Below are 25,530 nucleotides of genomic sequence, written 5' to 3' on the forward strand. Positions count from 1 at the left end.
TTTTTTTTGTCTTCCTCACAAGCAAGTCTTCTAAGCATGCTAGCTGTCAGTCTTCAGGGGCAGAAGCTTTGCTCTGAAGCTTACCTAGCCCAAGGCATGACAGCTTTTTGTACTTTGCTTCTTAAGCTCTAATGTAAGCATTAATATGTTAAACAATTCCAACATTTTTACAGCTGCAAGGTGTAGATCCAGAAGAAACTACTAACTACATCATGTAGATCAGAACCCAAAGCACCAAGATAAGCTACTCCACTAAAGTTAAGCAGCTTTATGCCAAATGATTATTTCGCTGAATAGCAGAGTTCATACTTCTCAAAGGATTAGGACTTACCCAAGGAGGACTTTCAGTACTGAATCTTTCTGAAACAAAGTCTTAAATGAAGCAGATACATGTTTATGGTCGTGGAAGAAAGGTAATGCAATAACCTGTTCCCTTATTTCTTAGCTCCTGAGAGAGGCTGTACATTCACTTACCTATTCTTTACCTCTGGAAGCATCAGAGGTAAGGATTTCTCAGTGTACCAAAATCTAAGATCATACAACCCTTTGGCATCCTGGGCTGCATTAACTCAATAGGATCAGCGGAGTCTGCTGCTGAGGACACCTGCCTTACTAGCACCAGGTAAGCATCAACTCTGCCACTTTTTTCACAAGTGGGAGAAGGGCAAAAATACCCATGTCCAGAATACTTGTAAGAGTGGAAAGGGAAAAACAAACAAAACAAGTCTTGCTAGGGATTTTTAGTGTGCAGGCAGATGTTCAGGCTGGCATTGCTCTGGCTCCTGGTAACCTTATTAGCACCACTGTTAGCATGTGACAGAGCTGCAGTGAAAAGATGAAGGAATAAACAGGCTACAGATGATTTTGCAATGGTCACAACAACTTGTGGAACCAAAAAACACAACAGGAAGGCATTTGGAAGCTTCCCCTTCTCCTCTGCTGCTTATTCCACAGAATAGCACCTGGGTCAATTGGGTACTCGTTACCCCAACAGAAGACAGAAAAACTGCAGGCCCACCGCACAAGCACTTGTTTATTGAAATCAGAACTCGTACAGGTACAGGGCTTTGTACAAAAATCTAAGAAAGTTTGCTAGCTTGACTTCAATAGTTGAAAATTGTGCGTCTGGTTTTAAATGTGTCATATCAGCAAAAGCTTGAAATCTTCACGAGAGACAGGAGGTGTTTGGCTGCCTTGCCATAAGCTTTGCATTACCAGAAAACAGCCACAAAGACAGACTCACTTGTTAGTTAAGAGTCCAGCAAGCAATCAGTGTCAGAGATGGAACTTATCTAACTCAATATCAGGAAAAATGATACCTACCAGACAGCGAAGAAACCCACTATCTGTGCTGAGATATAGTACTGTTGGTTAAGCGTTTGTCTCCCAGAACCAAAGACTGTGAGAGTATGCCTGTGTCTGTGTGTGTGTATGTGTGTGTGTGTTTAAAAATCTTGGCACTCAATTCTCAGACTTCTTTTTAAATGTTTCCTATGTTTGTTTTGCAAGCCAAAAAGGAGCAGAAAGCTTAAAACCTCATGCTATACACACACACACACACACACACACACACACACACACACGTACACCCCTTGTATTAAATCAGTGTCAGTAAAATCCAGGGGGGTTCTTGGAGTGCCACCACGACTTACAAAACCAGGGCAAAAGGGGGGGGACCTCGTGGTAGGGGTACACCTTGGTATTTTCATTCTATAATGAAAACTACTTGAATTCCACCTTATCAAGAAAGAATGAAGGTTTTTTTTAAAAACAAGTATTTCTGGGGAAAGAATTACCAACGGGTTTCAGTACTGAATTCCACTCTTGCTCTCCTTCACCTACCCATTATAAAACCCGATCACAATCAGCCACCATCACAATGTTAAAAATGTATTCAAGGTAGTTGGCTGGTGCCTTGAAACAGTACAGAAGCACTTGAGCTATTTTCCTGCAAGCTGCAGACTGTACTGGCAGTCTTAGTGTAGGATAGACAGAACATGAAAGAACAAACTTTGTCCTCATGAAATGCACGCTTGGCTTCCAAGGCACAGGCTGCTGCATCTTAAGAGGATGGAGAGCTACAACGGAACACATGGGAGGCTAGAACGCTCTTTGCAAGGCGCAAACCGTGCCCTCAGAACAAGGTACATTAGTTCATTCTTACTAATCCTCTGGCTTCTTGCCCCTACTGCTCCAATATTTGCTGTATGCCTCTTTGAACATGTTTTTGCAAGGAATTTTGGCCTTCAGTTTGGTGCAGATAAGGAAAGAACCCCCCATCTTCCGATGAAGAGAGTAGGTCTCTTCTGGTGGAGGAACAAGCCGATGCTTCAGCATGACTGGAATTAAACCATGGATCTTTTCAGTGGTGCTTTGGTTGCCAAAATCAAAAGGTTCTTCAGATGCAAAAGCCTCTCCCAGGATGAGGACAGCGTTTAAGTGGGCATCTTCCATTTCCTGCACAAAGTAAAGAGGCACAAATAGCATCACTGAATATCTTAAAGATCAGAGAGGAAAAAAAGAAATGCTAGTACTAACAACTGCAGCTTAGAGAAATACCTAGCTATACCCACAATGAATATGGGCCCCAGATCCTGACAGACCAATCAACAGGTGTTTAATGTAGCTTCAAGCAACTGTTCAGCCACAAGACTGCGGCAGCATCACCACCTGCAAGGTCGTGCCAGAGGATAAAGACAGGAGGGAACTGCGGGATATCACTGTGGCTCTTGCTGTCATATGAAATGGGAGAACAAGAGCTGAAGCACTTTTTGTCCTCCTCCCTCAGCCCAGGAACAGGGCTTTCACTCCACCGTCAAGAAATTGTAAAAGTTAAAGACCTGCATTCTTCAAACCTTTCACTGCCCATCACTAAAAGCAGATGCTTCACCTCCATACCTTGACTTCATAGCCAGTGAGGAATTTCATTTCAATGGACTTCTTCAGTACTCTCTCTCTGTCCATGTCAGCAGCTGCCTTGATTACCTGAATAGGAACATCACTTTCAGGAGATCTGGATGATAACTGACACGTTTTCAGACTACAGTCTCACTTTTTTGCCTCTATTCCCCTTTTTTAGGGGTCTGCACATTGACCAGTCTAAGAGCTACTGAAAAGAAGATGCAGCTAGTGGCTCTGCAAAGCTTTCTCCTGTAACTGTACACAGGCCAGAGAACATAAAAGATAAAAAAAGCTGCATGGCCAATCACTTGATCACTGCAAAAATACAATAGAACTAACTGTGAGAAGCTTTAGGTGAGGTCTGCTGGCCCCTGCAGTTCAATTTAGCAAATGCAGAAAAAGGTGATCAAGAAGGAAGCACACGTGACTGCAGAAATTTGCAAGTCTGTGACAGGAAAAGACAGTGAACAGAACAAGCAATTCCTGCGCACCCTCATATAAAAAAAACTAAAAAAAAAAAATCAATGAATTCCAAGTGAGTGAGTGAGAAAAGGGCATGCCCTTCCAGACACTCTGCTCCCTAACTCCCCTGGTAAGCAGCATTATAGTCCTCCACATTTGTCATTTAGTTTAAACATCAGAATACAGGAAGCCAGAGGTTTGCAGCAGACATGCATAAGGCACGGGACAAAATTAAGGGATAAAACCGGAACAGAGATTTCATCTCCATCCCTTCTTCCCTCCACAACTGAAAGCAGATTCAAATACAAACACAAAGTGGTACAGCTAAGAGAAATGAACTTTGGAAATACTCCTAAGAACCCCAGTGCAGCATTCTAAGAGACACTGCAACATTCTAAGATACACTGCAAGTTCTCACCTCTATGTAAACATCGGTGAACTTCTCATCAAACCCTCGTGTTGCTCCAAAGTCCAGCAGAGCCACCTGGAAATGGACAAACCTTTTTGTATTACAGCACCAACCACTTAAGGAAAGCCTGTCATCAGAAGACACCCAACACATTCAGGAACTCATAAAACTTTGGGAGGGGGGGAACAATCAAGAACTGGTGAAAAGCAGCTCTTGTACAGGCAGAAGGGGTGCTGCCTGAACTTACCTTGTGCAGCTGTGGGTCATAGAAGAAGTTGGACCAGTTCGGGTCAGTCTGCATGTACCTGAACTCAAACAGCTCCCGCAGACAGAGAACCAGAATGTTGTGACAAATCTTGAAAATCAGAGTAAGAAAAAGTCAGCTGGGTGGAAGGCCTATTCGCACATGTAATTCACAGCACACATTATTAGCACATAAGGAACGCATCTCCACACTGGCAGAAACTATCTGCTTCATACTGCAAAACTCCTGAATTTGCTGAGAGGTTGCCTCTCAGGAGTGTCTTCACTGTGCAAGAATGGGTGCAGCAGCAGAGGTGAGGAACACAGCAGGGTATTACAGCCTACCCTGTAATAGCCCAGAAGAGCGTGCCAAAGTGAAGCCAGCATGGCTCACAGGACTCAAGATGCCATGTTCCGCAGCATTTTGAGTTAAAGGTGCAAAAGAACCTAAAAGAGGAGAACCTCTTCCTTTAAAGCTACTCAACAATGTACAGAGCTAGGTCCATCCAAACCATTAAGGGAGAAGCAGCAAGCAGACAGCTTGGGCCTGGCAGGCATAGGGGGCAGCAAGAACAGTAGTTTCCAGAAAGCCCACAACTGTATTACATACAGCAAAGCTTCTATGTGAGGATTTTTAAGCTACAGCCTAAGAACTGCCAGCCTCATTGTGCCTGTCTTCCAGCAAAGCACTGCTTTCAAAAGAGAAGAGCAGCAAATGCAAGCCAGGCCCTATTACAAGATGTTGCTGTTTGGGTCAGAAGGCCACACCAATCACTTCAGTTCATCACTTAAAGGAAAAAAGCTGTACCACCCCAGGTCATAGCCTGCTAAACTGTTAAAAGTAGCCCTGATGATGTAGCAGCCCATTCAAGAGGACAAGCAGCTCAGGGATCACAGGCAACCAGCTCTGGCATAATATCAAGCCCACTGTGGTGCACTTTTCCCCAGTGACCTGCTAACAGCTGGTAACTCACACCAAGGCAAAAAAAACAAAAACAACACAACCAAACCCATATCCAAATACCAGGATAGTTATTTCTGCTACTAGAGCAGCTGCTTCTCCTACAACAGTACTCCAGTCCCTTGCTATATTCAGCACCAATGCCTGGCCAGGACCACATCCTTGCTCCTTTTTACTGCAAGGTACTCTTCCAGCAGACCTCAGCCCCAGAGGTGATACCCAGCCATTTGGGTGTGGGGGGAAGTAGAGATACTTCTGCACTCTTACCCAAGAAAACAACTGAAAAACAAAACCTTTCTTCCCCCGGCTGGCAATTGCTCCCAGGCTTAGGGTCATCTGAGAGAAACAGCAGCTAGAAGTTACTCAGGCTACCTTTCCTTCACCTACCCTTGCCACTCACCCTCTTCAAACTGCTCCCTGTGCACAACTGCCAGTGCCTGTAAGGTCTAAACCAGCCTAGGGAAAGCTCCCAAATTCACTACACAGAAAGCTTTTGAGAGACTCCAGGCAATTGCTGACTCCAGCCCTGCATTATACTTCTCAGAGTTTGCCCTCCCACAAACCCTCAGACTCCCACTCAGCAGGGAGGCCCCAGCCATGCTTCTCTGAGTGAGGTGAAAAGAGACCACCCAACAGTACCTCATTTCGGATCTCCTGGCTCAGCCCTACAGCTTGATCCAAGGGGAAGCCAGACACCAGCTCTGTGGTCAGGACATGTTTGCTGCACAGCTCATCCACTACTCTTGGAACGTAAAAGAAGGGGTGGTCTTTCAGCAGCTCCCTAGGACGTGGAGAAAGGAGAGAGAAAGGTTAGGAGTGCCATGAGCACGCAAGTCCCTCTGCAACGCCTTGCACAACACACAGCCCCTTCATGCAACCTATGGCAGCACTGCTGCACACTCCTCACACCCTGGCTGCAGCTGCCAGGGGACGTTTTGCTCAACAGATACAATAAGGATCAAGTCACCAGGAGCCACCCAGTTACAGCTGCTGATGACTCCTGAGGTCACATCATCTGCTGAAGCAGCAGCATTAGGACACTGAGGGCACTGGGCTCCTTTGCTCAACCTACTCCACTTCAGAGCAAGACTACATTTACAGAAGAAACTGTGAGAGAGAAAGAGAGCAAGCTGTGCCACAGGAACAGTTCTGCAGGGGGCAAAGCCTGCCTGCAGCAGCACTCCCAGGTCCAGGCTTAGTGTAAAAGCAATCTGTATGCCAGCACTGTAATGAGAAAAGGGAGCAGCCAGTGCTGGTGACAATAATTGCTGTGAGAGGGCTGAACTGAAAACACTCCTAGATGAAAGAGAATCTTGCCATAGTTACAACAGTACTGCAGCCTGGTCTCAAGAGTTACTACAGTACCTTCATGCTGAAAAAGAGGACACCAGGTGCCTGCTGCATCCCCTAGCTCCAATATTCAGCAACAGTTCAGCTAAATGAAAACATACCTAGCTGAGAAGAGGTGGTAACACAAGGGGTCACGAGCACAGACTATTCCCTTGTGTCCCTAGGGCACGCAATTCACCTCCCATTTGTCCCTGAAGTTAAGGCACCTCTCTGCATTTCACATGCACACGCAGAGAAAGGTTGAAGGCACTGATGTGAACGTACTGGAATTTCTTCGCACAGGCAGCTTCTCTCTGGTAGTCACACTCCAGGGCCAGCTCTCTGCTCAGGACTTCAATCAAGTGCTCAGGGAACAAACCTTAAAAGCCAAACAGCAGAAAATAAAGAAAGCTTAGGGGGACAGAAAGAAAAACAGCTCCTCAGATTAAGCTTGCCAGAGCTGCAGCTGAGGAACAGCCTGCCACCCAGCCAGCTCTGGGCTGTAGAGTGGAAGAAGCCCCAAAGACCAACATGCATTTTCAAGTTAATACAAGTTCTGCATGTAATCCCAGGCTGTGGCAAAGCAGCTAATGCATAGCAGTGTAAATTCACACTGTGCTTGTACAGCCAGACCCACCTCTTTCACTCTCCCACCCCTTAACCCAAGCTGCTTGTTCCTGCTGTTGTACTCAGGGCAGCTCTGGTGTGTGCTGACATGGCTCCGCAGTGAGACACATCAAGGAGCAGAAACACCCAAAAACCAGCCTTGGCAAATGCAAGAAAAACAATCACAAAAACAAAACAAAAAACCCTCCAGTGTCTGCCTGCAGCTAGGAGCACTGCATAAAAAGTCACGTGACTACACGTGAGCTGCAGCAGCGCATGGCCAGGGCCTGAACTGCCAAATCTGGAACTTCCCAGACTTGGAGGTGGAAAACCCAACTGTGCCTTGGGTCAGACACAGCTTGAACTACAGCTTCTGCAGGCTCTGCCCAGCCACCATAGAGGAACTGTCACTTTGTCAGCACGCAGCCTGGTTTAAGGGCAACATTTGTACAGTCCTGCTGAGATTTATGGTGTGGGGGAAGAAAAGCATTCACTCCTGAAAAATGAGTGTACTCAAGTGCTGAAACTTCGAGATATGCCCAGTTCAGCATTTACACCTCTCCACAACTCTGGGATAAGCAGAGAATGACAGGCAGAGGGCTACAGAAAACACAGGGAAGAATGAGTTCTGCCAGCTGTGCCAGAAAATAACAGGGACAAAGCATGACTACATGTCAACACTGCCATGCTTCAAGCCTAGAAAGCCATCAAAAGTGAGTATACCCAGACACTTCAGACTTTGCAAAGAGTATCTTGACTATAAAGAGCAAACAGACAAAAGCACTTGACTTTCTGTGTGCATGCATTTTTTTTGTCATGCTCATGCACGCATAAACAACAAACAGGTGAACTTCCCATCCCATTGAGTGATGCAGTGGCAGCTCTGCATTTGGAGAGGGAAGTGAAGTATAGCAGTTGGCCCTGCATCCACAGCCACTACATTCTGCTTTCTGTTAGAAATCACCTCCTAGAGAGACTAAGGAGTTCTAGATTCTTTCCACTGTTTCCTCTCTCCAGTGTATGGAGAGAAGCAGGCAAGATGCAGTTTGAAAGGTGTTGGCAGATCTCAACATGTACCAGAGGAACAAAATTGGGTCTTTTTACCTTCAGGTAGAATATTGCTCATGCTCAGGACAGTCATCAGGTTATTAACATCGCTGTTAATGCTCTGGGCAACTCCAGGGTACTGCAGAACAGAATTGAAAATTACAGTGTTGAGACTAGGTAAACTCAGGGAATCTAGTTTTACAGGGTAAGATAAAATTGACTCTCAGCTCAACATGAACTGAATCTCTATACAGCCATCTACAGCCCACAAATATACGAGGGCATACTTCTTTAACAGCTTGTTTAGAGCCCAGCATCTAAAATGGGTCACAGAGAGCCCGGGTGACATTTACCCCTGGCAAACAGAACAACCTCTCAGTTCCACTTACATGGAATCTTTAACCTAAGAAAGAAATCCTGAGTCATGAAACCCAGCAACACACAAATCCCTTAGAAACACAAATCCCAGTGGCAGCAGTCAGCCATTTCCCTAACACAGCTGAAAGCACATGTCACTGATAGCACCAGAGTGTTTCACGCATAGCAGCACAGCAAACAATGAGACCTCAGCCCATTTCTGGCAAAGGTTCCTACTCCTGTTTTTTTTCACCTAGTCTGTAAAGATGTGAGACAGCCTATACTGTTGTGGAGCAGAATGCACATTGGTGCCACTTTCCATTGCTACTGCCTTGGCGTAACTTCAGAGATCACTCTGGACAGAACTAGTTTGAAAAAAAGCTTCTTCTCAAGGCCTGTGTGCATCCCAGAGACAGGGCCAACCCATGGAGCAGGTAGGACCCTTACACACAGCATTAGCAGGTATAATCAATCCCTCACCACCATTAGCCCCACACTGCAGAGATGTGTGAGAGGTCATCTAGGCTCAGAGAGTGCCCCAAACTAATTCTGCTGGAATCAGGGTATGACATTGCTGGATCCAAGTTTCATTTGTATGAAAATGTTTATTTAGCAGTAAACATATTTATGCAACTCCACTGCCTATCTGAGGAGCACAAGCAAGAGAAGAGGCTGGTCTGTAAAGCTCACCTGAATTTTCATAGCAACTTCTTTTCCATTTTTTAAGCGTGCCAGGTGAACCTGACCAATTGAAGCAGCAGCAAAAGGGCGTTCTTCAAAGGATTCCAGTTTGTCTCTCCAGTTGGGGCCAAGGTCATTGTTCAGCGTTTTCTACAAATGGAAGGAAAGCATTAGGAGACAGAAGGCAAGGATTTAAGGTTTTTTTTGTTTGAAGTCATGTTCCTCTAAGGTTACTTGCACTGAGTACCTACACTCTGCTTTCTAGATTGCCCTCTCTTCCTCCCACTGAGCATACAATTGCATGGAGTGGTCCAGCCAGCAGTGGTTCCCCCTCACTAGACAGATTCTGAGTAAATCTACTTGAGGCTGTGTTACTGTGGCCAAAAGAGCAGGTATCCTGAGCACAAACACCACAGTCTTAGGAATAAAAGTGGCCTTCTTCTTGGGGCCACTTGTTATCTTCCAGAGAATGAGCAAGGAGTTAGATATTGTTTCTCTTCCATCATGACGAGCTGATCAGAAGCAAGCCAGGCATGCAAGAAATGACTCTCTCTAAAGGCAATATTGAAAATTAAACACCACAACTTGCATTAACAGCTTTTTTGTTACACTGCCAGACTGCCATGCTTAGGTGCTGGCTCTGCTCAGTGTCTTTCAGAAGGAAAGTAGTACTGGCAACTGCTTTTGCATTACCCTTCACATCTTAATTATCCAAGAGAGGGAGAGAAAGAGAACATCTACAAAAGGAAAGCAAACAGCTTGCTTCATTCAAACTCTTCTTGAAGCTGGGTTAGATATAACCAAAAAGACAAAATTGCCAAAATTTCCATTAGACTAAGACTTGCGAGTTTGTTTTTAAAACAGGATTTAGGCAATTCTAAACACTGGTTTAAACACCCACGAGAAAGAAAGAGAGGCTATATTAAATAAGACCCACATGTTCATATTTGTATGCAACTTCGTGTTTCACTAACATGGCCTCAGGAAATAACCCACATTTTTCCTTTGCCTAGAGCTGTATTTCTATGTATGGGAGAGAAATAGCAGCACATAGTTGAGATTAGGAATCAGATGTCACCAACAATTGAAAAAAAAATATATATATATATGCAACCTTTACTGAGGGAGTACTCTTACAAAAATACTTGTCAGCCTCCCCCACCGGGGTATGTAACAGATGACATTTATTCTGTTATTGCCCCTCCTACCCAGTAAGCAGGAAGGAACAGGAATATTCCTTACCATCATCTGCTTTATTGGCATGAAGTCGGCACTCTGACGTACGCGCTCAAAAATCCTCTGGAGGTGTGGATTGATGAAGGCATCATCTGCCGAGGGGAAAAGCAAACAACAGTCAGTGCAGGCACTGCATTCTCCAGTTGTTCTTCAGCACACAAAGTAACAGACGCCTGCAGTTCAACAAGTCAGGTTCTCCTGTCCCCAAGCACAGGATCCAGTGATGGTTATGAAAGTAATTCTAGTTCAGAAATAGCATGCCCACAAGTGAACCCTTAGGCAGACCTCCTGAAGCATCACACCTCTGGAAATGAGCCAAACACAAGTCCTGCACGCACGCACGCAGCAAGAGAGGAAAAACTACTCGTTCCTTCTCACTTCCATCAAAAACTGCATATTACCTGAAATTCTCCTAGGCTCATCTCCTGCTGCAGCTAGAGGAATTTTCTGGACCCTCTCCCCCAGTCAACAATGGAAAGACAAAGTATGAATACACCAGAAAACACGCTGAGAAACCTCTTATACTTTGGAATCACACATCTGTTGTCATGATGGTCACTGTCCAGGTTGGGAGAAGTCACAGATCCCACACATCCAGTAGCAGCTCCACCAGGAGCAATGGGCAGCTCTGCACAGCACAGAGGCTTTTGCTACAATGGCAGGTTGCATAACCCCAAAGAGCAAAGTGCTCTGCCCAAGCCTGTCATCTGCCAGCCGTACAGCATTCAGACAGGATGCCGTGTCGTGACATAGATTACAGAAGAAACCTTCTGGAGAGTCATTCCAATGACCCCATGTTCACGGTGTGGTTTAATCCAATTCATTCCAAGGGGCAGCAGTTTCTCTAGAAAGCTGTGCAATATTAAAACACCACTTACGCAAGTGCTGGACTCAGAAGAGTAACCACTGTTCAGCATCTGCTTTTGTAAACAATTCAAATGAAAAGCAGCTACACTGACAGAGAAGACAACTAAAAGTGACTTGTTTTGTCAGTGAAAATTTAGCAAACATATTTTTACCTTCGTAAGAAAGCATGGGAGAAGAGGGGTCTTGAAAGATTGGCCCTCTCCCTCAAGCAAAAGGCTTCTACAACAGAGAAAGCCACCTGCCCTGGCAAACATTTGGTTCCATTAAGACTTGTAGAGGAATGAGATTTCCCTGCTGCTCTCCCAGCTCTGGAAACAAGCCCTGGCTACCAGCCTTACTTTTGAGAACCTGCATGTATGTTTCTGATATTCATGTGAAAGTGCATCATTGATTTGCATTTACAAATACACGTTTAGCTGTAAGCCTATCCCAGGAAACAAACAGCCACTTTAAGAGCACTGCCCACTCTCCTGGGAAGTGGAGTGGAAAGGAACTGAGGAGGAAAAGGGAAGGGAGTAAAAACACATAACACAGAGAGAGCGTAAAAAGGCAACAAAACTCCCCTTCAGACTGTCAAATCTCCAATATTTCCTAGAGCACATGCACCTTAACTGAGTGGTTTTGGCATCCCTGTGCATGACCTTCAAGAATGTGAGTTCCTAACAGAACTGCTGATTTCCAGAAGCAGACACCAAGGTTTTTAAGGTCACTGTTTTGAAACTTCTGGCTGGTTTAGCCTGCAGGTGCTCAGCTGCACCTGGACAAAGCAACACTGCATACCTACATTCAATTAGCACATAACTCTGTCAAGAGAAGAAGCCATTTCAAACTCATAGCTCACTGAGAAGCCCAAGAAGTGGCAGGAACTGTGCTAAAACAACTTGTTCAAATTGTCAGTCCAAGAACACGGGCTGCCGCACTGTTGAAAGTATCTTTCACCACGACTGTACCACGGCAGGATTCCAAGGGCCTGTGATTTCGCTAAGCAAAGTAGCACACACACCACACACTTGTCACAGGAGTCAGATGAGGGCTGCACAGTACCACCGTGGTTGGTAAAGTCCTGTATGTTCTTGACACCTGAGTGAAGTCAATTGGCACGTGTCCCAAACTCCTGCCAAAGCTCAGTAACATTAGGAGATATCAGGAAAGTGACAAAAATGCAGAGTAGTTCTGTTCCTCAGAGCTGGTCTTTCATAGCTAGTACCTTTGCAACCAGGCTCTGGGCACACATCAGGTGCAACTCATAAGAGTGTTCTAAGAATTTTAAGTTAATCTCCATCTACAGTACACAAGTCAACTTCAGAACCTTTTCCAGACATGGTTCACTTATCCCACATGTGAGACACTGGCCACACAAAGTAAGGAACAGATAACTCCCAAATCTGCACTGTAAACTACTGGTAGCAACACCTGGCAGCTTCTGGAGGGTGAGAAAAGAGCATACTGCTTTTGACATACCAACTGGTGCCTGCTACCTAGCTTTGTTAGTGCTGCCATCTGCCCAGCACACACTCAGAACACGTGATGAGCAAATGAACAATAATGTAATACCACTATTGGCTAGCCCAAGTTATATAATACTATATGAGATCCAGCCTTAGTAAACACCTACAAAAATTCAGGTAGAAGCACAAACCAAACAGTCTGAGCACTTCAAACTCCCAGACAACTGACTCTGTTTCAGCAACATCTTAAAAGCTATTTCCAGAGAAGTTTAAAAGCTATTTTTTGCTGGCTCTTTCCTTCCCCACTTTGTTGGGCAGGAAGGTGAAGCAGACAAGTTCAGATAAGGTTTGAAATCAACACAGCTGCTGTCTTCCAGGAGTAATCTAACTAGTAAGTTAAGTACAAAGACACAGCTTACTCTCATGACTTCACCTGTGATCACAGACTTCAGAGCCTGATGCAGTAAGTTGGTATGAGATCTCTTCTGGAGAAAAAACTTTTTTGTACTTGATAAGATTATCAGCTATGCTGTTTTTTCTAGCAAAGTTTCTGAGCATGTAAATCACAAACAGGTTGCTGTAGTAGGAGAGGGCTGTGGATATAACTTCAAACACTTCTGGTGAACAAAGAACAGGATTATGTTCCTGTCTTCTCCTCCTTTCTAGCAGGAAGCTTGTGAGCAGAGTGTGATACAGCTCTGCTTCTCCACTGCTTTTTAGCACAGGCAGTAAAATTCCAGAGAGTCATCTAATTTTCAATTGATTTCAGTTGTGTGCCTAACTGATCTACAATAGTGGCAGTGGGAAAGCAGCAGTATCTATACATAAGTTGTTTCAGACTGAAATAGGCTGAACTGAATCAAACACATCACCATTGCTCTTCTCACATTAGAAAGCTGCATGCCTAGTGTCCACGTTCACTTTGCGCTGACACATTCAGATGGCTCACAGCGTATCACAAGAAACTGACAGGCAGCACAGCTGCTGAGGGTAGCTGAGGACCTATGCCTCCACTTACCTTGGATGCTTAACATCTGTCCCAGCTTCAGTGCTGCCCCCCGGACCTTGCACAAGGTTCTCACAATTCTTTCTGCATTGGCCTCCGACAGGAACGGGCTGGAATCCATCACCGCTTTCTTTCCTGAGGGCAAGGAGAGAAAGTTTATGGATAAAAATCACCCCCAACTCAGTAAGCTCACTCCTCTTGAGCCCACACTCAAGAAGAGACTTGCTTTTCCTTGGAGAAAAACAAATTAGGACTAAAACCCAGTCTTCACTGCAACCCAGGGGCATGAATATATTTGCATCATACTCTCTGGTTTGGGCATTGCTGGCTTGAGGGCCAACAACGAGACATAGCAGCACAGGCATCCATGGAGGCTATGAAAAGTGTCCAGAATATTGGTGTTTGAATTGGCTGTACCAGATAGCTCAGTCTAACACAGTACACAAAGGTCTCCCAAGTGTTATGGCATAGGCTGCTGTATAGCCATAGCTTCAGAAGAGCAGCAAGAGTGAGACACAGCAAGGGGAACTGTCAAAAACCTTGACAGCACACTGGGATTGTCTGAGAATGTGCTGACAGGGTGGGAGCAGAGCTCATACCAGCACCCAACCTCCTTTCCCATATCCAGTATTCTTGCCTGAAACACAAACATGAACACACTGCTGCGCAGCTGTACTTCTAAAGCATGCACTAGGCATCAGTAGAAAGCAGACTACTTTTCACGTTTCTGAGTCCATAATTACATTCTTCATACTCAAACTGAAATCCACTGTCTCCTAATGCACAGGTAAAGCTGTCGTCCAACACCGTATCCCTAAAATAACACGGTTGCACACAGCATCTTGAAAAAGCAGATTTTGTGATGAGGTTATAAAGCCAGTGAAATCTAAGGACGTTGTTCTCACAGGAGAAGCCCAGTAGGAGCTCTCATCTGGGATACCACATTTTTCTTTGACAGCTGTCAGAGGAAATCAATTCCAGATATCTTTCCCTCCTACATCCTCAAATACAAGTACCATTTCTCACCACGTTCTTACAAGCAACTTGCTACTGAGAAGAATACCTGGTTTAGACAGAAGAACATCCCAGAGACGATACGGTTCCAATGCAAGCAACAGCTCATGCAGAACATGGTCCAAAATATACAGACTCAAACATATACATTCCTGTCCCCAAAGGGCAAAGATTGACTTCATTTTATTTCTTTTTAAAGAGGAAAGGGAAGGAGGAGAGAAAGAGAGTGACTGGATTTTTTGATCCCGGTGAGTGAAGCAACCCAGAACTCCTTCTCCAGTAGGACAGCTCCTCCAGCTCCCAGAGCAGGGACAGAAGGGGTGGGCAGGCATCCACCAACCACTTCTCTTGGAGCTGCTGCTCAGCGCCTGCTGACAGAGAGCCAAGCAGGAGGGAGGTCAGGCCTTACAGCCAGGCTGCAGAGATCGGAGCTGATATGTTGATCTTCAAGCTACTCTGTTTTCAACACTTCAGAGGAAAGGGTACAAAGGATAAAACAGCTGAAGCCAACATGTATGATAAGCAGAGCCTGAAAGGGCACAGCAGCTGCAATGGCGCTGATGATCTCAGACAGATGGAAATTACTGGTGTGCTATACAGTGATTACAGCAACAAGAGATCCTCTCCATCTCCAGCTAGCTCTCAGGAATGTATACAGAGAGAGCTCAGACTGGCCAGGGGACAGGGGAAAAAAAAAAGTACTGGAATGCTTGAAGGCATGTACTGAGTTCTGGCTCTCAACTGTCCCATGAGAAAAATTCTGGGTCCTTAGCAATGATGAGACAAACAGTCCTTCTCACAAGCTCCAGACACATAGGAGCTAAGGAAACTACTAAGTTAGAGCCCTGCCTTCCTTCATAACGCCTGCATACACAAATACCCTATTCTGAGAGTACAGCAGGATGAAAGAGTTAGTTAATGATTAAAGTCACTTCCAGAAGCCAACGAATCCTAACAAAGAGTTTTTATCAGAGAAGCAGCCCAACAGAGGCACTCGTTCTCTTTTCCTGGCAAGCACCTCATTGAAATCAAGATGAGAAGGGCACTACCCAATCAACAATCTGTCCAAAAGTAGGTGATTAGTTGTTGTTTGTTTATGTACATTGCTAAAAGTGGGCATGAACAAGCAGCTAACCTGAAAGCAAGAGTCAAAAGCAGTTTTATGTAAATTTCAGTGAAGAAACAACACAGAAAACAGGCAATCTTCCATGAGTAGGTGGAAGACAACAGGTATAACAACAGAGTTCATCAAAATATGTTCTGTGTCAATTTTCATTAAGTTCTTCCCAGAGATAGCAAGGAACTTTTGATTCTAGAAACTATTTACTTTTCACTTCAAGATCAGACTGCCCAGAGAAGCTCTGGATGCCCCATCTCTAGAAGTGTTCAAAGTCAGGTTGCATGGGGCCCTGAGTAGCCAACCACGACATAAGGGTTGAAACCAGATGATCTCTAAGGTTCCTTCCACCCTAAACCAATCTATAATTCTATGACTTGGCATGTATTTGTTTTTAGGACCATCTGTCATACAGACCTTGGAGCAAGGGAACAGTCCAGAACATAACCCAAGCACTTAAGACTAACAATTCAAGGAGATTGCGTTTCTTCTTTCCTTAAGTAAATACACACATGTTCAAACCTGGGCTGATGGTCAGCCTTTTGGGCTTTGCCAGGCCCAGCACACTGCCTATCAGGACAGCCTAGTATATAAGCCATTAATAAGTAACTAATTCGACCTTGAATCCACAACGCCTTTCTGCTAATAATGGCAATATTTAACTGGGCAGTGTTTCATTCTTATTCATGGAAATTTGTTCTCCTCTCCCCTACCCAGCCCCTCTAACACTATGCACTTATACACTAAATACAGGACTGCCACCGCAGACACCAATGACTGAAGAGGCTATTTTAAAATCAGTCTAACAAGAAAATTCTCACTGGAAATAAAGCGTGGCCTTTTTTTTTTTTTTTAATTTTTTTAATTTTATTTTTTAGAGTAAGATGAAAACCAAACCAGTTATTAAAGCACTTACAAAGGGCATCATATGCCTCCAAGCCCTTAAAAAGGCCCCTGCAATTCCACACTGAAATTGGTGGTGAAAATTATTTATGCTAGCACTGTTACTAGAGAACACACAGGAAAGCAGACATTTGTAGTCTGTTTGATAACAGCAGGGGCAAGAGAAGAAAAGTACAAACCATTCTAGAAGGACCCGCTGCTCAGGAGTTTGGGGCTTGCAATTTTGTGTTTGTAGGATGTTTCTAGCCCCATTTCACAGGAGTGACATTTTCAGTTCTACTTACTGAACAGGAGGAAAGGAAACCAAGAGAAGACTCCTTCCCGTCACAGAATCACAGAATCGTAGGGGTTGGATGGGAGCTCCAGAGTCCAACCCCCCTGTCAAAGCAGGTTCCCTACACCAGGTCGCACAAGTAGGTGTCCAGGCAGGTCTTGAATATCTCCAGAGAAGGAGACTCCACAACCTCCCTGGGCAGCCAGTCACTCCTAGATGCCACCGCAAGTGTGAAATTCTCAGGCATGCCTTTCATCGTATGTGTGTCCTGCTTGTTTGGTGTTCCAAGAAATTACTGTTAATATAGTGTAGCAGTGGTAAGAGAAATGACTTCTAATTAACTTCCAGAAAACAGGACAATATGTCATTCTCAGACAAGAGCCTTAGTGACCTTATGGTGCTGGCAGCCAGAAAAATCTTTCAACATAGGCATAAATGCCTCAAGTTGAAGTCATCAGTGGAGTGCAGAGATACTTTTTTGTTTGCCTGTTTACAGAAAAAAGAAACAAGAGGTAGAGGTACTACACAAGAAGTTTCCTCCCACAATAGCAAAGGCTGGCATTGCCAGAAAGAGCACTAAGAAAATGGGATCTTGGACTCAAATCTGCATACGTGTCCTCTGCCATGCATGTCTGCAGCAGCAGAGCCCTCAAAGAGTTCTCATCCAGAATCATAGAATGGCTTGGGTTGGAAGGGACCTTATAGATCATCTATTTCCAACCCCCAGCCCCCCCACCAGCTCAGGCTGCCCAGGGCCCACTCAACCTGGCCTGGAGCGCCTCCAGGGATGAAGCACCCACAGCTCTCTGGGCAACCTTCACTCTCAGAGTGAAGAATTTCTTAACTTTTAACCTAAACTTCCACTCTTTCAGTTTAAATCCATTCCCCCTTGTCCTGTCACTACCAACCGTCATAAAAAGGTGGTTTGCAGTGAGGTCTCCCTGGATAAAGTCATACCCACTGTAAAGTCCTATGGAAAACATGGCCAAGGACACTATAGCTAGAGGCTGTGGTTAACTGAAGAGCAGCGAGAGTGAGAGCCTAGATCATCCAGAGTCCTCTTCATGTTCTTGGTTTGAGACACTCCAAGAAAGCAAGAGGGCTAAAATAGTCTTTTCCTTCTGCCCTTACTTCAACACACTCTTGTCCAGTTCTCCTCTACGCAGTATAGCCACTGCTCCAAGATCTTATCTAAGCAGACAACAGCAAGAAGCAAAAATGAAAGCAAGCAAGACAGCTAAAAATAAAATCCAGGTAATTTATCCAGCTCCCTTGGCCAGCAGCCTTCACTGCCTTATATACTAATCAAGGTTTGTTCAAGAAAATTACTTTTTCCAGAACATGACTCAGCCTGCAGAGCAGACATCTGGCCCCAGGTTACGGTTACAGGGGAAAACAATCATTTCCCTGGCAAGAAGAAAAATATATTGAGCCACAATTTTCTTATTTCAAGAAAAAAAAAAAAAAGTGTCTTTTGCCTTCCAAATAAATAAATAAATAAATATGTATCTTTTCATGCTGTAAGGCTGAGAAACAAAGCTTATGTACTCCAGCAAATTTCATAGCTCTGCAAGCTCTTGTTTATGCTTTAGTGTGTGCCTAATTAGAAAATAATCTGACAAGCAGAGAAATACCAACAACCGTGCAATTCCTTCTCTGCTTAAAGCAAGGCAAATCATTAACTTCCAACAGGTATGAACCACCTGTCAAACATCACAAGCACAAAAAGCAAAAGATTTCAAGTATTCTCTAGAGGATGGGTCATGTTTACCTACATGCCTGCTCTTAAATCAAAGCAAAGAAACTCATCCAGCCTCAAAAACCTCAGGTCCTGGAGAGAAAAATCTTTGCCAAGGATCCTCCTATTTTGCTGGGCTGCTCTGCATTGCCTATTGTAAAGGAATACAAAAATGCACATTATCAGGTAGTGTCCAGAGCAGTACACAACCCTTTCTTTCCCCTCTACCATCAGGAATGTATCAGTTCTTCTGTGGGTTTGCTTTTATTTTGTTTTTGAGGTTTTGGTGGTTTAATTTGTTTCAGGGAGTGAGATACAAAAGTGTAATTTGGTTGGTTGGTTTTTATTTCTCCAATTTCAAGCCATTCCAGTATCTCCTGAAATAGAGGTTCTCACTTCCTCAGTCTCCATCTGTCTCTCACTACTAAAAAAGGGTGGAGAAGACACAAACTAGCCTGGTAGTACACTACTAATGGCCACAGAATAAGTGAGAACTGCTGGGTACTCCTAAGTTATCACAAAGCAATGCTTCTGAACAAAACAACATTTGATTCTTTTTTTTCTTTTGAACTTCTAAGTGCAAAAGGTTATCCTTTTCGTTAGTCCCTTCTTGTCACTGGAAATTATCTAAACATAAACATACAAGGCAAACCATACAGAGCAGCTGAAGACCATGCAGCCTGCAATAATTCTAACAACTTTATACTTTGCAGCATGCCACCAAAACGTTTCACTGATAAGGAACAAGCCTTGAACCAAAAGTCTAAAATAATCTTGCAATTTCTAGGAAGGAACACCATGTACTTTTTATGCCATTCACCCACATGGTGCCATTCTATACCACTGAAGACTACCATAAGCTTAGAAAACAGCCACCATCATAATGCAGCCAAGTGTAACTCAGCAACATTTTTACCTCCAACTTCAAGTAAGCTGCATGGATACAAAAAGTTTTCAGAGAAAGTTAAAAAAAAAAAAGATACTACAAGTAGAGAAATGCCATTTAGCAGGTACATGAAGTGTTTTGTCTCTCTTAAGAGCAGAACAGCCAGTCTCCAATTCCCACTATGCAGAACCTCCTTATATTTTTAATAGTCTGTAACCAACAGCACCATTAAGTTTTCAGACATAAGGGCCCTTTTACACTACGTGGTTTCAATGCACAGTTCAAAAAACATTGTACCAATACAATCCAAGAGGACATAAGTACGACATTCATGCTCATGTGTGATTATGAGAAAATAAACTCTGTGAACAATGCTAGCAAAAGTATTCTCCCAAATATATCTCCATCTTTATCTACACACTGAGGTTGTGGCTTACTTCAATAGGAAGAGAGAAAGCGTAGAAGGATTATGTTAAAAAGAAAAGAACTAACCAATCTCCCAACTTTCATAAGAATGCAATCTTTCAAATAGCTACGCAAGCAGTCAGTGGCTTCAGGGGAAAAAAAAAAGAAAAGGGGAAAGAAACAAAGAAAGAAAAAGGATGAGAATGCAGAAAGAGCTTACCATTACGTTCTTCAGGTCTAAGGCTCTTCTTTGCAACTTCTGCCAACGCCCCAATGCCAAGACCAACAGCTAATCCTTTAAAATAAGAGGCAGGTCAGAGTGAAAATACCACAACCACTGAGCACATATCTTTTGCACTTGAAATTCAGTCATCTTCAATCAGATCCCACATACCAAATAGTTAGTTGGAGGAGAAAGTATCAGGAGTCAAAAAACAATACAGTGAAGATATGAATCTCGTCAACAAATGGCTAAGAGCCATAAAGAGCCATAAAGGTAATGAAAAAGCCCAAATCAAGCTCTGGAGCCACACCATCCATTTGTGAGAGAGCACTTTCCTATCAGCAAGCTTAACACGAAAATGGAACCACCTCTGCTTTAGCAGGAACGCTGTCACAGCCAGCCATCAGTCCATGCAATCGTAGTGACATTGCATATGCAGGTGTGCAAACTCACCTCCAAAGTTGGCAAGCCTCCCGATCCTCGTGACAGGAACCTTTCGCTCCCGGGCCCGTTCACTGAGCTGCCACAGAAAGACAGGGCAAGGAAAATAAACAAACAAATCAGTTACCTGCAAATACAGAGTACAACCTCAGAAAACACTTGAAAGGCGTATCTGTGCTACAGAAAGCTCTTCTGGAATGCCAAGGCAAATATACAGTGGGAGATTTTCAAATAAGCACACTGCAAAAATATAGCTACCAAAAAAAAATACATTAAACCAAGAAATGGACAAGAGAGTGGGAAATACAGAAAAGCTGATAACCATGTTTAGAAAGCCCATGTTCACTTTTACCTCAACAGCCCTTAAATTCTGAACTTGGAGAAGCAGTGCAATATCAACCAATGCTAAACTCTCTTCTACACGTGTAGTTAAAACTCTTGGCAAGTCATCCCCACAAAACAGCCAAAGCAGAAGCATACAGTTTCACTGAAGCAATACCCTGAATAAGTGAACCCACAGCAGCATCTGATGCTGGGTTTGAAGGAGGCAGGTTAGAGCAGAGGGCAAGTATCACCACTGTGAATTCTGCTGTGAGTTTTCAGTGCTGGCTTGCACAAGGACATAAATCACAACTGTTGCTTCAGGGCTCTGTGTTACTCTCCAATCTACTAATGCTGAGGACAACATTCCATCCACTTCTAGGAGGACAACAAGACATAGTGCAGGAAGCCATGGCCTTCGCTGAGTAAAGTGTAGATCCAATCCATTCTTCATGGCCATAGCAAGACCAATAGCTAAAGGAGACAGAGCCCTCCAAGAAGAAGACAGACCCTTCAGGGCAGCTTTCAAATCATTGTGGCCTACAAAGTGTCCACACTTTCTCAACGTTTCACTTCAAAAACTGTGATGAAATACAGGCTCTTCATTATTGTAACCTGCATCAACACATTGAGTCCACACAGTCCAGTGAATGAAAGGAAAACTCCTGTCAACACAAAGTTTAAGTCTAATCCTACACAGGCATTTTAAACATCCTCCCACATCAGAATATTGGATATATAGGGGGTAGATGTGACAAGAGATCCTGTCATAGAAACCTGGGATAAAAAGCATTGACACTACTATCTTTTCTTCTCCAAAAGGGAATTTCAGAAAGAGAAAAAAAAAATAGAAACACAGGAGAAGGTGACTTATGGATAATCCAGAATAGTAACGAGAACCTGTAATTATAAACAATACACACAAACATACACATACCATCTGTTTGTAAGGTTTCTGTTCAGTTTTGGCTTGTCTGGCTTTATCGATATCTTCAGCTGTTAATCCACCAACAGAGGAATGATCTTGGTGAAAAGCCCTATTTTGTCCAAAGACAGCAGCAAAAGGATTTCCAGGGTCCCTAAAGCCTCCAAATAACCTTGCATCCATTTTGGGAGGGAAAGGCTTCTGACCCAGGCCAGAATCTCCAGTCTCACCAACATTTTTAAGAGGTCCATTTGTAGTGTAAGAGTAAGCAGGGCCTTCGCTGCTGTGTTCATGAGGCTTGCTGGGTGCAGTAGAGAAGTCCCTTGAAGCATCTGATGGCTCTTGTGCCAAGAAGTCATAGTCTTTCCCAAAATCCTCACTGAAATCACTTAAGTTCTCCTGTTGTTTGCCCAGTTCCTGTAAACAGTAATAGAAACACTTTAAGTAAAGAACTTAAAACCTGCTCCCTACTTATCCACAATCCTCAGAAAAGGGCATGCAGTTTGGCACAAAGTCAAAAAAATAACCTGTTGAGACTTTGGCACATTCACAGCAAAATATGGGGGAAAAAAAAAAAAAGGATGTTGAGGACATCCAGAACTACTGGCAATCTTGGCAATCTTTCAGCACCGCTGGTTGAGCAAATTCATAGAGTCTCAAACACCAGTACCTGGAGATGCAAGTCAACAGGATTGTAATCCCGCTGTGGTCATTAAGCAGTCAGCGTATTTTAGACTCTTTCCTAAACACTGAATACATTTCCTCTCCTTACAAAAGGACGCCACCAGAACATCTCTGTGATTATTCAGCAGGTCTCATGCTATTCTGAACTTCCACAAGCAAGGGCAGAGGAGAAATCTGTTTGCAGGGACTGTGGCCAAGCACTGACTGGCAATTTCAAGCTTCAGACTGCAGATTTCTTACAAAGTTCTTTTGGCAGCAGCTTCTCAAGCAACTTCTACTCAGAATGCAGTCTTGCAGGTGTTTTGACGTGACCTCTCTTGTGCAGAGAAACATGCACAGAAACAGGAGAATATTCTCTCCCTTCTTGAATGCAAAAGGAAGACAAAGCAAAACAGAACATTGTCCCCGTAAACAAATAAACTTAGGGTATTTCTCAAGACAAAGCTATTGCAAGCTTAGGTAGAAATAAGGTAACAGACAGGTTCTAGAATTGAAGCTTAAGGAGGCCTCCAGGACAGCCCAAGCTTATTACATGAAATATCATTAAAACCTCACCCATTAGCTTTTGCTTTAAAATCATTATCTGAGCCACATCATTGCTCTAAAGAATGATTCTCTTGATGTAGATAAGCCCCACTTTTTCAAGAGACTGCAACACAGCAAATGTGAAGTTCTTATAAATCCATCATCCTTGTGCCTGGTAAGAGAAGCTACTGCTTAAAAAAAAAAAAAAAAAAGACTGACTTCCATTATGATCCTCACTTGCAAACCTGTCCTTCTGAAAATCCAACCTCAGCTGTGAGTGAGGAACACATGAATACCTGACCTATTCTGAAACACATTACCTGTACCAATTCTGTAAGGAAAGAAAGCAACACTGCCAATAAATTCTAACAAATTCCGAGAGCTCATTCTCTTAGTCAAAGAAGAGGCAATCAATTACTGAAGTCTGAAGAAGACTTTAAATAACAAAGCTACCAGCCAGTTTTACTTGATCTTTGACAAGACCAGGTAAGCAAACCACATTTCATCCTCAGCAGGCCTTAAACACTAAGTAATAGAAACCAGTACACTAGTAACCACCCTCTTACACTCCTGTCCAAGCACCTATGGCATACTGCTGATGTTTTGGACAATTCCTGGCATACTCCAACATTTGTAATAGTTATTTTAGTAACTCAGAGAGCTAGGCTTATGATAGGATTTCCTCAGCTCTGCACAACACAGAGAGTACCTGGAGGAAAGACATCATACTAGACTGTGCACATAAGAACTTATCTTACCTGCATTTTCCCCCAGGCAGAACTAAACTGCTCTTCAGCAGTTGCCTGGAGACTCCTTGCAATGGTAACTGCATCGCCCCCAAGCATCACCTGCCGCAGCTGCCCTGCTTGGGTTTCCAGGACTGCTTTACTGAGCTTTGTCAAACCTCTCATGACCATGATGGCATCTGCCGCCATGATTGAACTTCTCTGCTGAAAAAAAGCACAAAAAAACAACAGGAGAAGAGGTCAAGGAATATGTTTGCAACCTTGTTCACATCACCTAAGAGCTTGTGGCATATAGCAGACAATCTTGTTTCAGTCTGACTACCAGCCACCATGAGAATTTGTTTGCAGCTCAGCTAACACTTCAGCCAGCTTGAATGACAGCTAGTTACCTTACCAGGAAAAGTGAGACCTCTTAGGACTATCCATGAATTAAGACAGCATTCCAGGATTTCACACAAATATTTAAGTTACCAGTGACCAGAGGAAGCAAAGACAGATACATTTCAGCCACACAGCTAAGATAGTCTTAATTCTTCTCAAATATTTAAAAAGCGCTAAAAGCATTAGTGTTTGACCTTTGATTATCAGGACATGGAACATGTTCTCAGCGACTGATAGCACGGATGAAGTGTACTGACAACTGTCACATCCCATTCCTGCCCCGGAGTCATGCCTGCTCATTTTACATAGCCAAATTTCTTCACCCTCACATCAATGAGTAAGCTTTGTCTGCCCTCCAAAGGTTGTCCGCTCAGTCCTCAACTCACTCTACTATTTTAAGTTGGAAACTTAAGCAGGCTCAGAACACTCACCTACCACAACCTAGCACTCAATTTGAAGGTATCAATTTGCAATGATCTATCTTTTTATCCATATCCCTTCCTGTTGGAGAGGCACTGATTCCTTACAGTTAATCAGTTTCAGTATCTTCAGATACAAAGCAAGCACTGTAGGGTGCAGGATGGTGTGTCTGTGAAGAACAAGTTACACTGACTCCTTTATGTGCACGGGAACTAAGCTCAGGCTCAGGGCACTGCTTTTCCTTCATGTCTGTGATTCACGTAAAAGCAAATCAGGAGTGGCCAGGATATGCCTTAACTATACAGAATGGAGACTTTCACCTTCTTATTTCATTCACCTCTGAGCACTATAAGGCCACAGATCTACGTTATTTTGTAGGCAGGTACACAGACACCAATTCATTTTCAGAAGATAACCTTCCGGCATTTACACACACACAACAAACAAAAGGTTAACACACTGAAGTGGTATGAGTGACACTAAGTCAACAACCCTCATGGTTTTACATGCAAACCACAAGCAGCCTTTCCAGAAAAAGCAGAGCCTGTTTCAGAAACACATCCTATAGCTGAATTCTGTAAGCACATTAGGCAAATGTAGAGTAAGCTGTGGTAACTGGAGTACTTAACCAGCAATGGATAATCAGTGATCAAAATCAGCAACAACTGCCGTAGCCAGGAAGTACTGCACATTCTGGGCTTTAAAGTATGGTTGTTAGAATGACACTCAAGTGTTAGCAGCATATCTGGGCTACAGTTAGCTCTAAAAATAAAAATGAAGTCAACCTAGGTCATTATTCTGTGGTCACCTTACAAAGCCTGTCCGCAAGCTACAGACCTATAACAAATGTTATTTCTCAACGTCAACAGCACTTAACCAATGGTTCAATGCTGCATAATGCACTTTCTAAACTTGAAAGCTGCCTGTCAGTTAAGGAGATGTATCCTGTGGACAGGATGGTCTATTTCTTCACA

General features: G+C 43.7%; 1 protein-coding gene across 1 annotated transcript; it reads right to left on the reverse strand.

Annotated features, from left to right (window-relative positions):
- Positions 1–1,007: 1,007 nt before the first annotated feature.
- Positions 1,008–23,959, reverse strand: COQ8A (coenzyme Q8A). Its single transcript, XM_003203744.4, has 14 exons — positions 23,768–23,959; positions 21,813–22,217; positions 20,567–20,633; positions 20,111–20,185; positions 13,566–13,688; positions 10,239–10,324; positions 9,006–9,146; positions 8,016–8,097; positions 6,591–6,684; positions 5,616–5,757; positions 4,020–4,127; positions 3,782–3,847; positions 2,899–2,985; positions 1,008–2,457 (listed from the first exon to the last, which is right to left on the reverse strand). Exons 1-14 carry the CDS (start codon positions 23,942–23,944, stop codon positions 2,164–2,166), a joined length of 1,947 nt encoding a protein of 648 aa, XP_003203792.1. The 5' UTR covers positions 23,945–23,959; the 3' UTR covers positions 1,008–2,163.
- Positions 23,960–25,530: the final 1,571 nt, after the last annotated feature.

This window comes from Meleagris gallopavo, chromosome 2, assembly GCF_000146605.3.
Source record: "Meleagris gallopavo isolate NT-WF06-2002-E0010 breed Aviagen turkey brand Nicholas breeding stock chromosome 2, Turkey_5.1, whole genome shotgun sequence".
Taxonomy (NCBI): domain Eukaryota; kingdom Metazoa; phylum Chordata; class Aves; order Galliformes; family Phasianidae; genus Meleagris; species Meleagris gallopavo.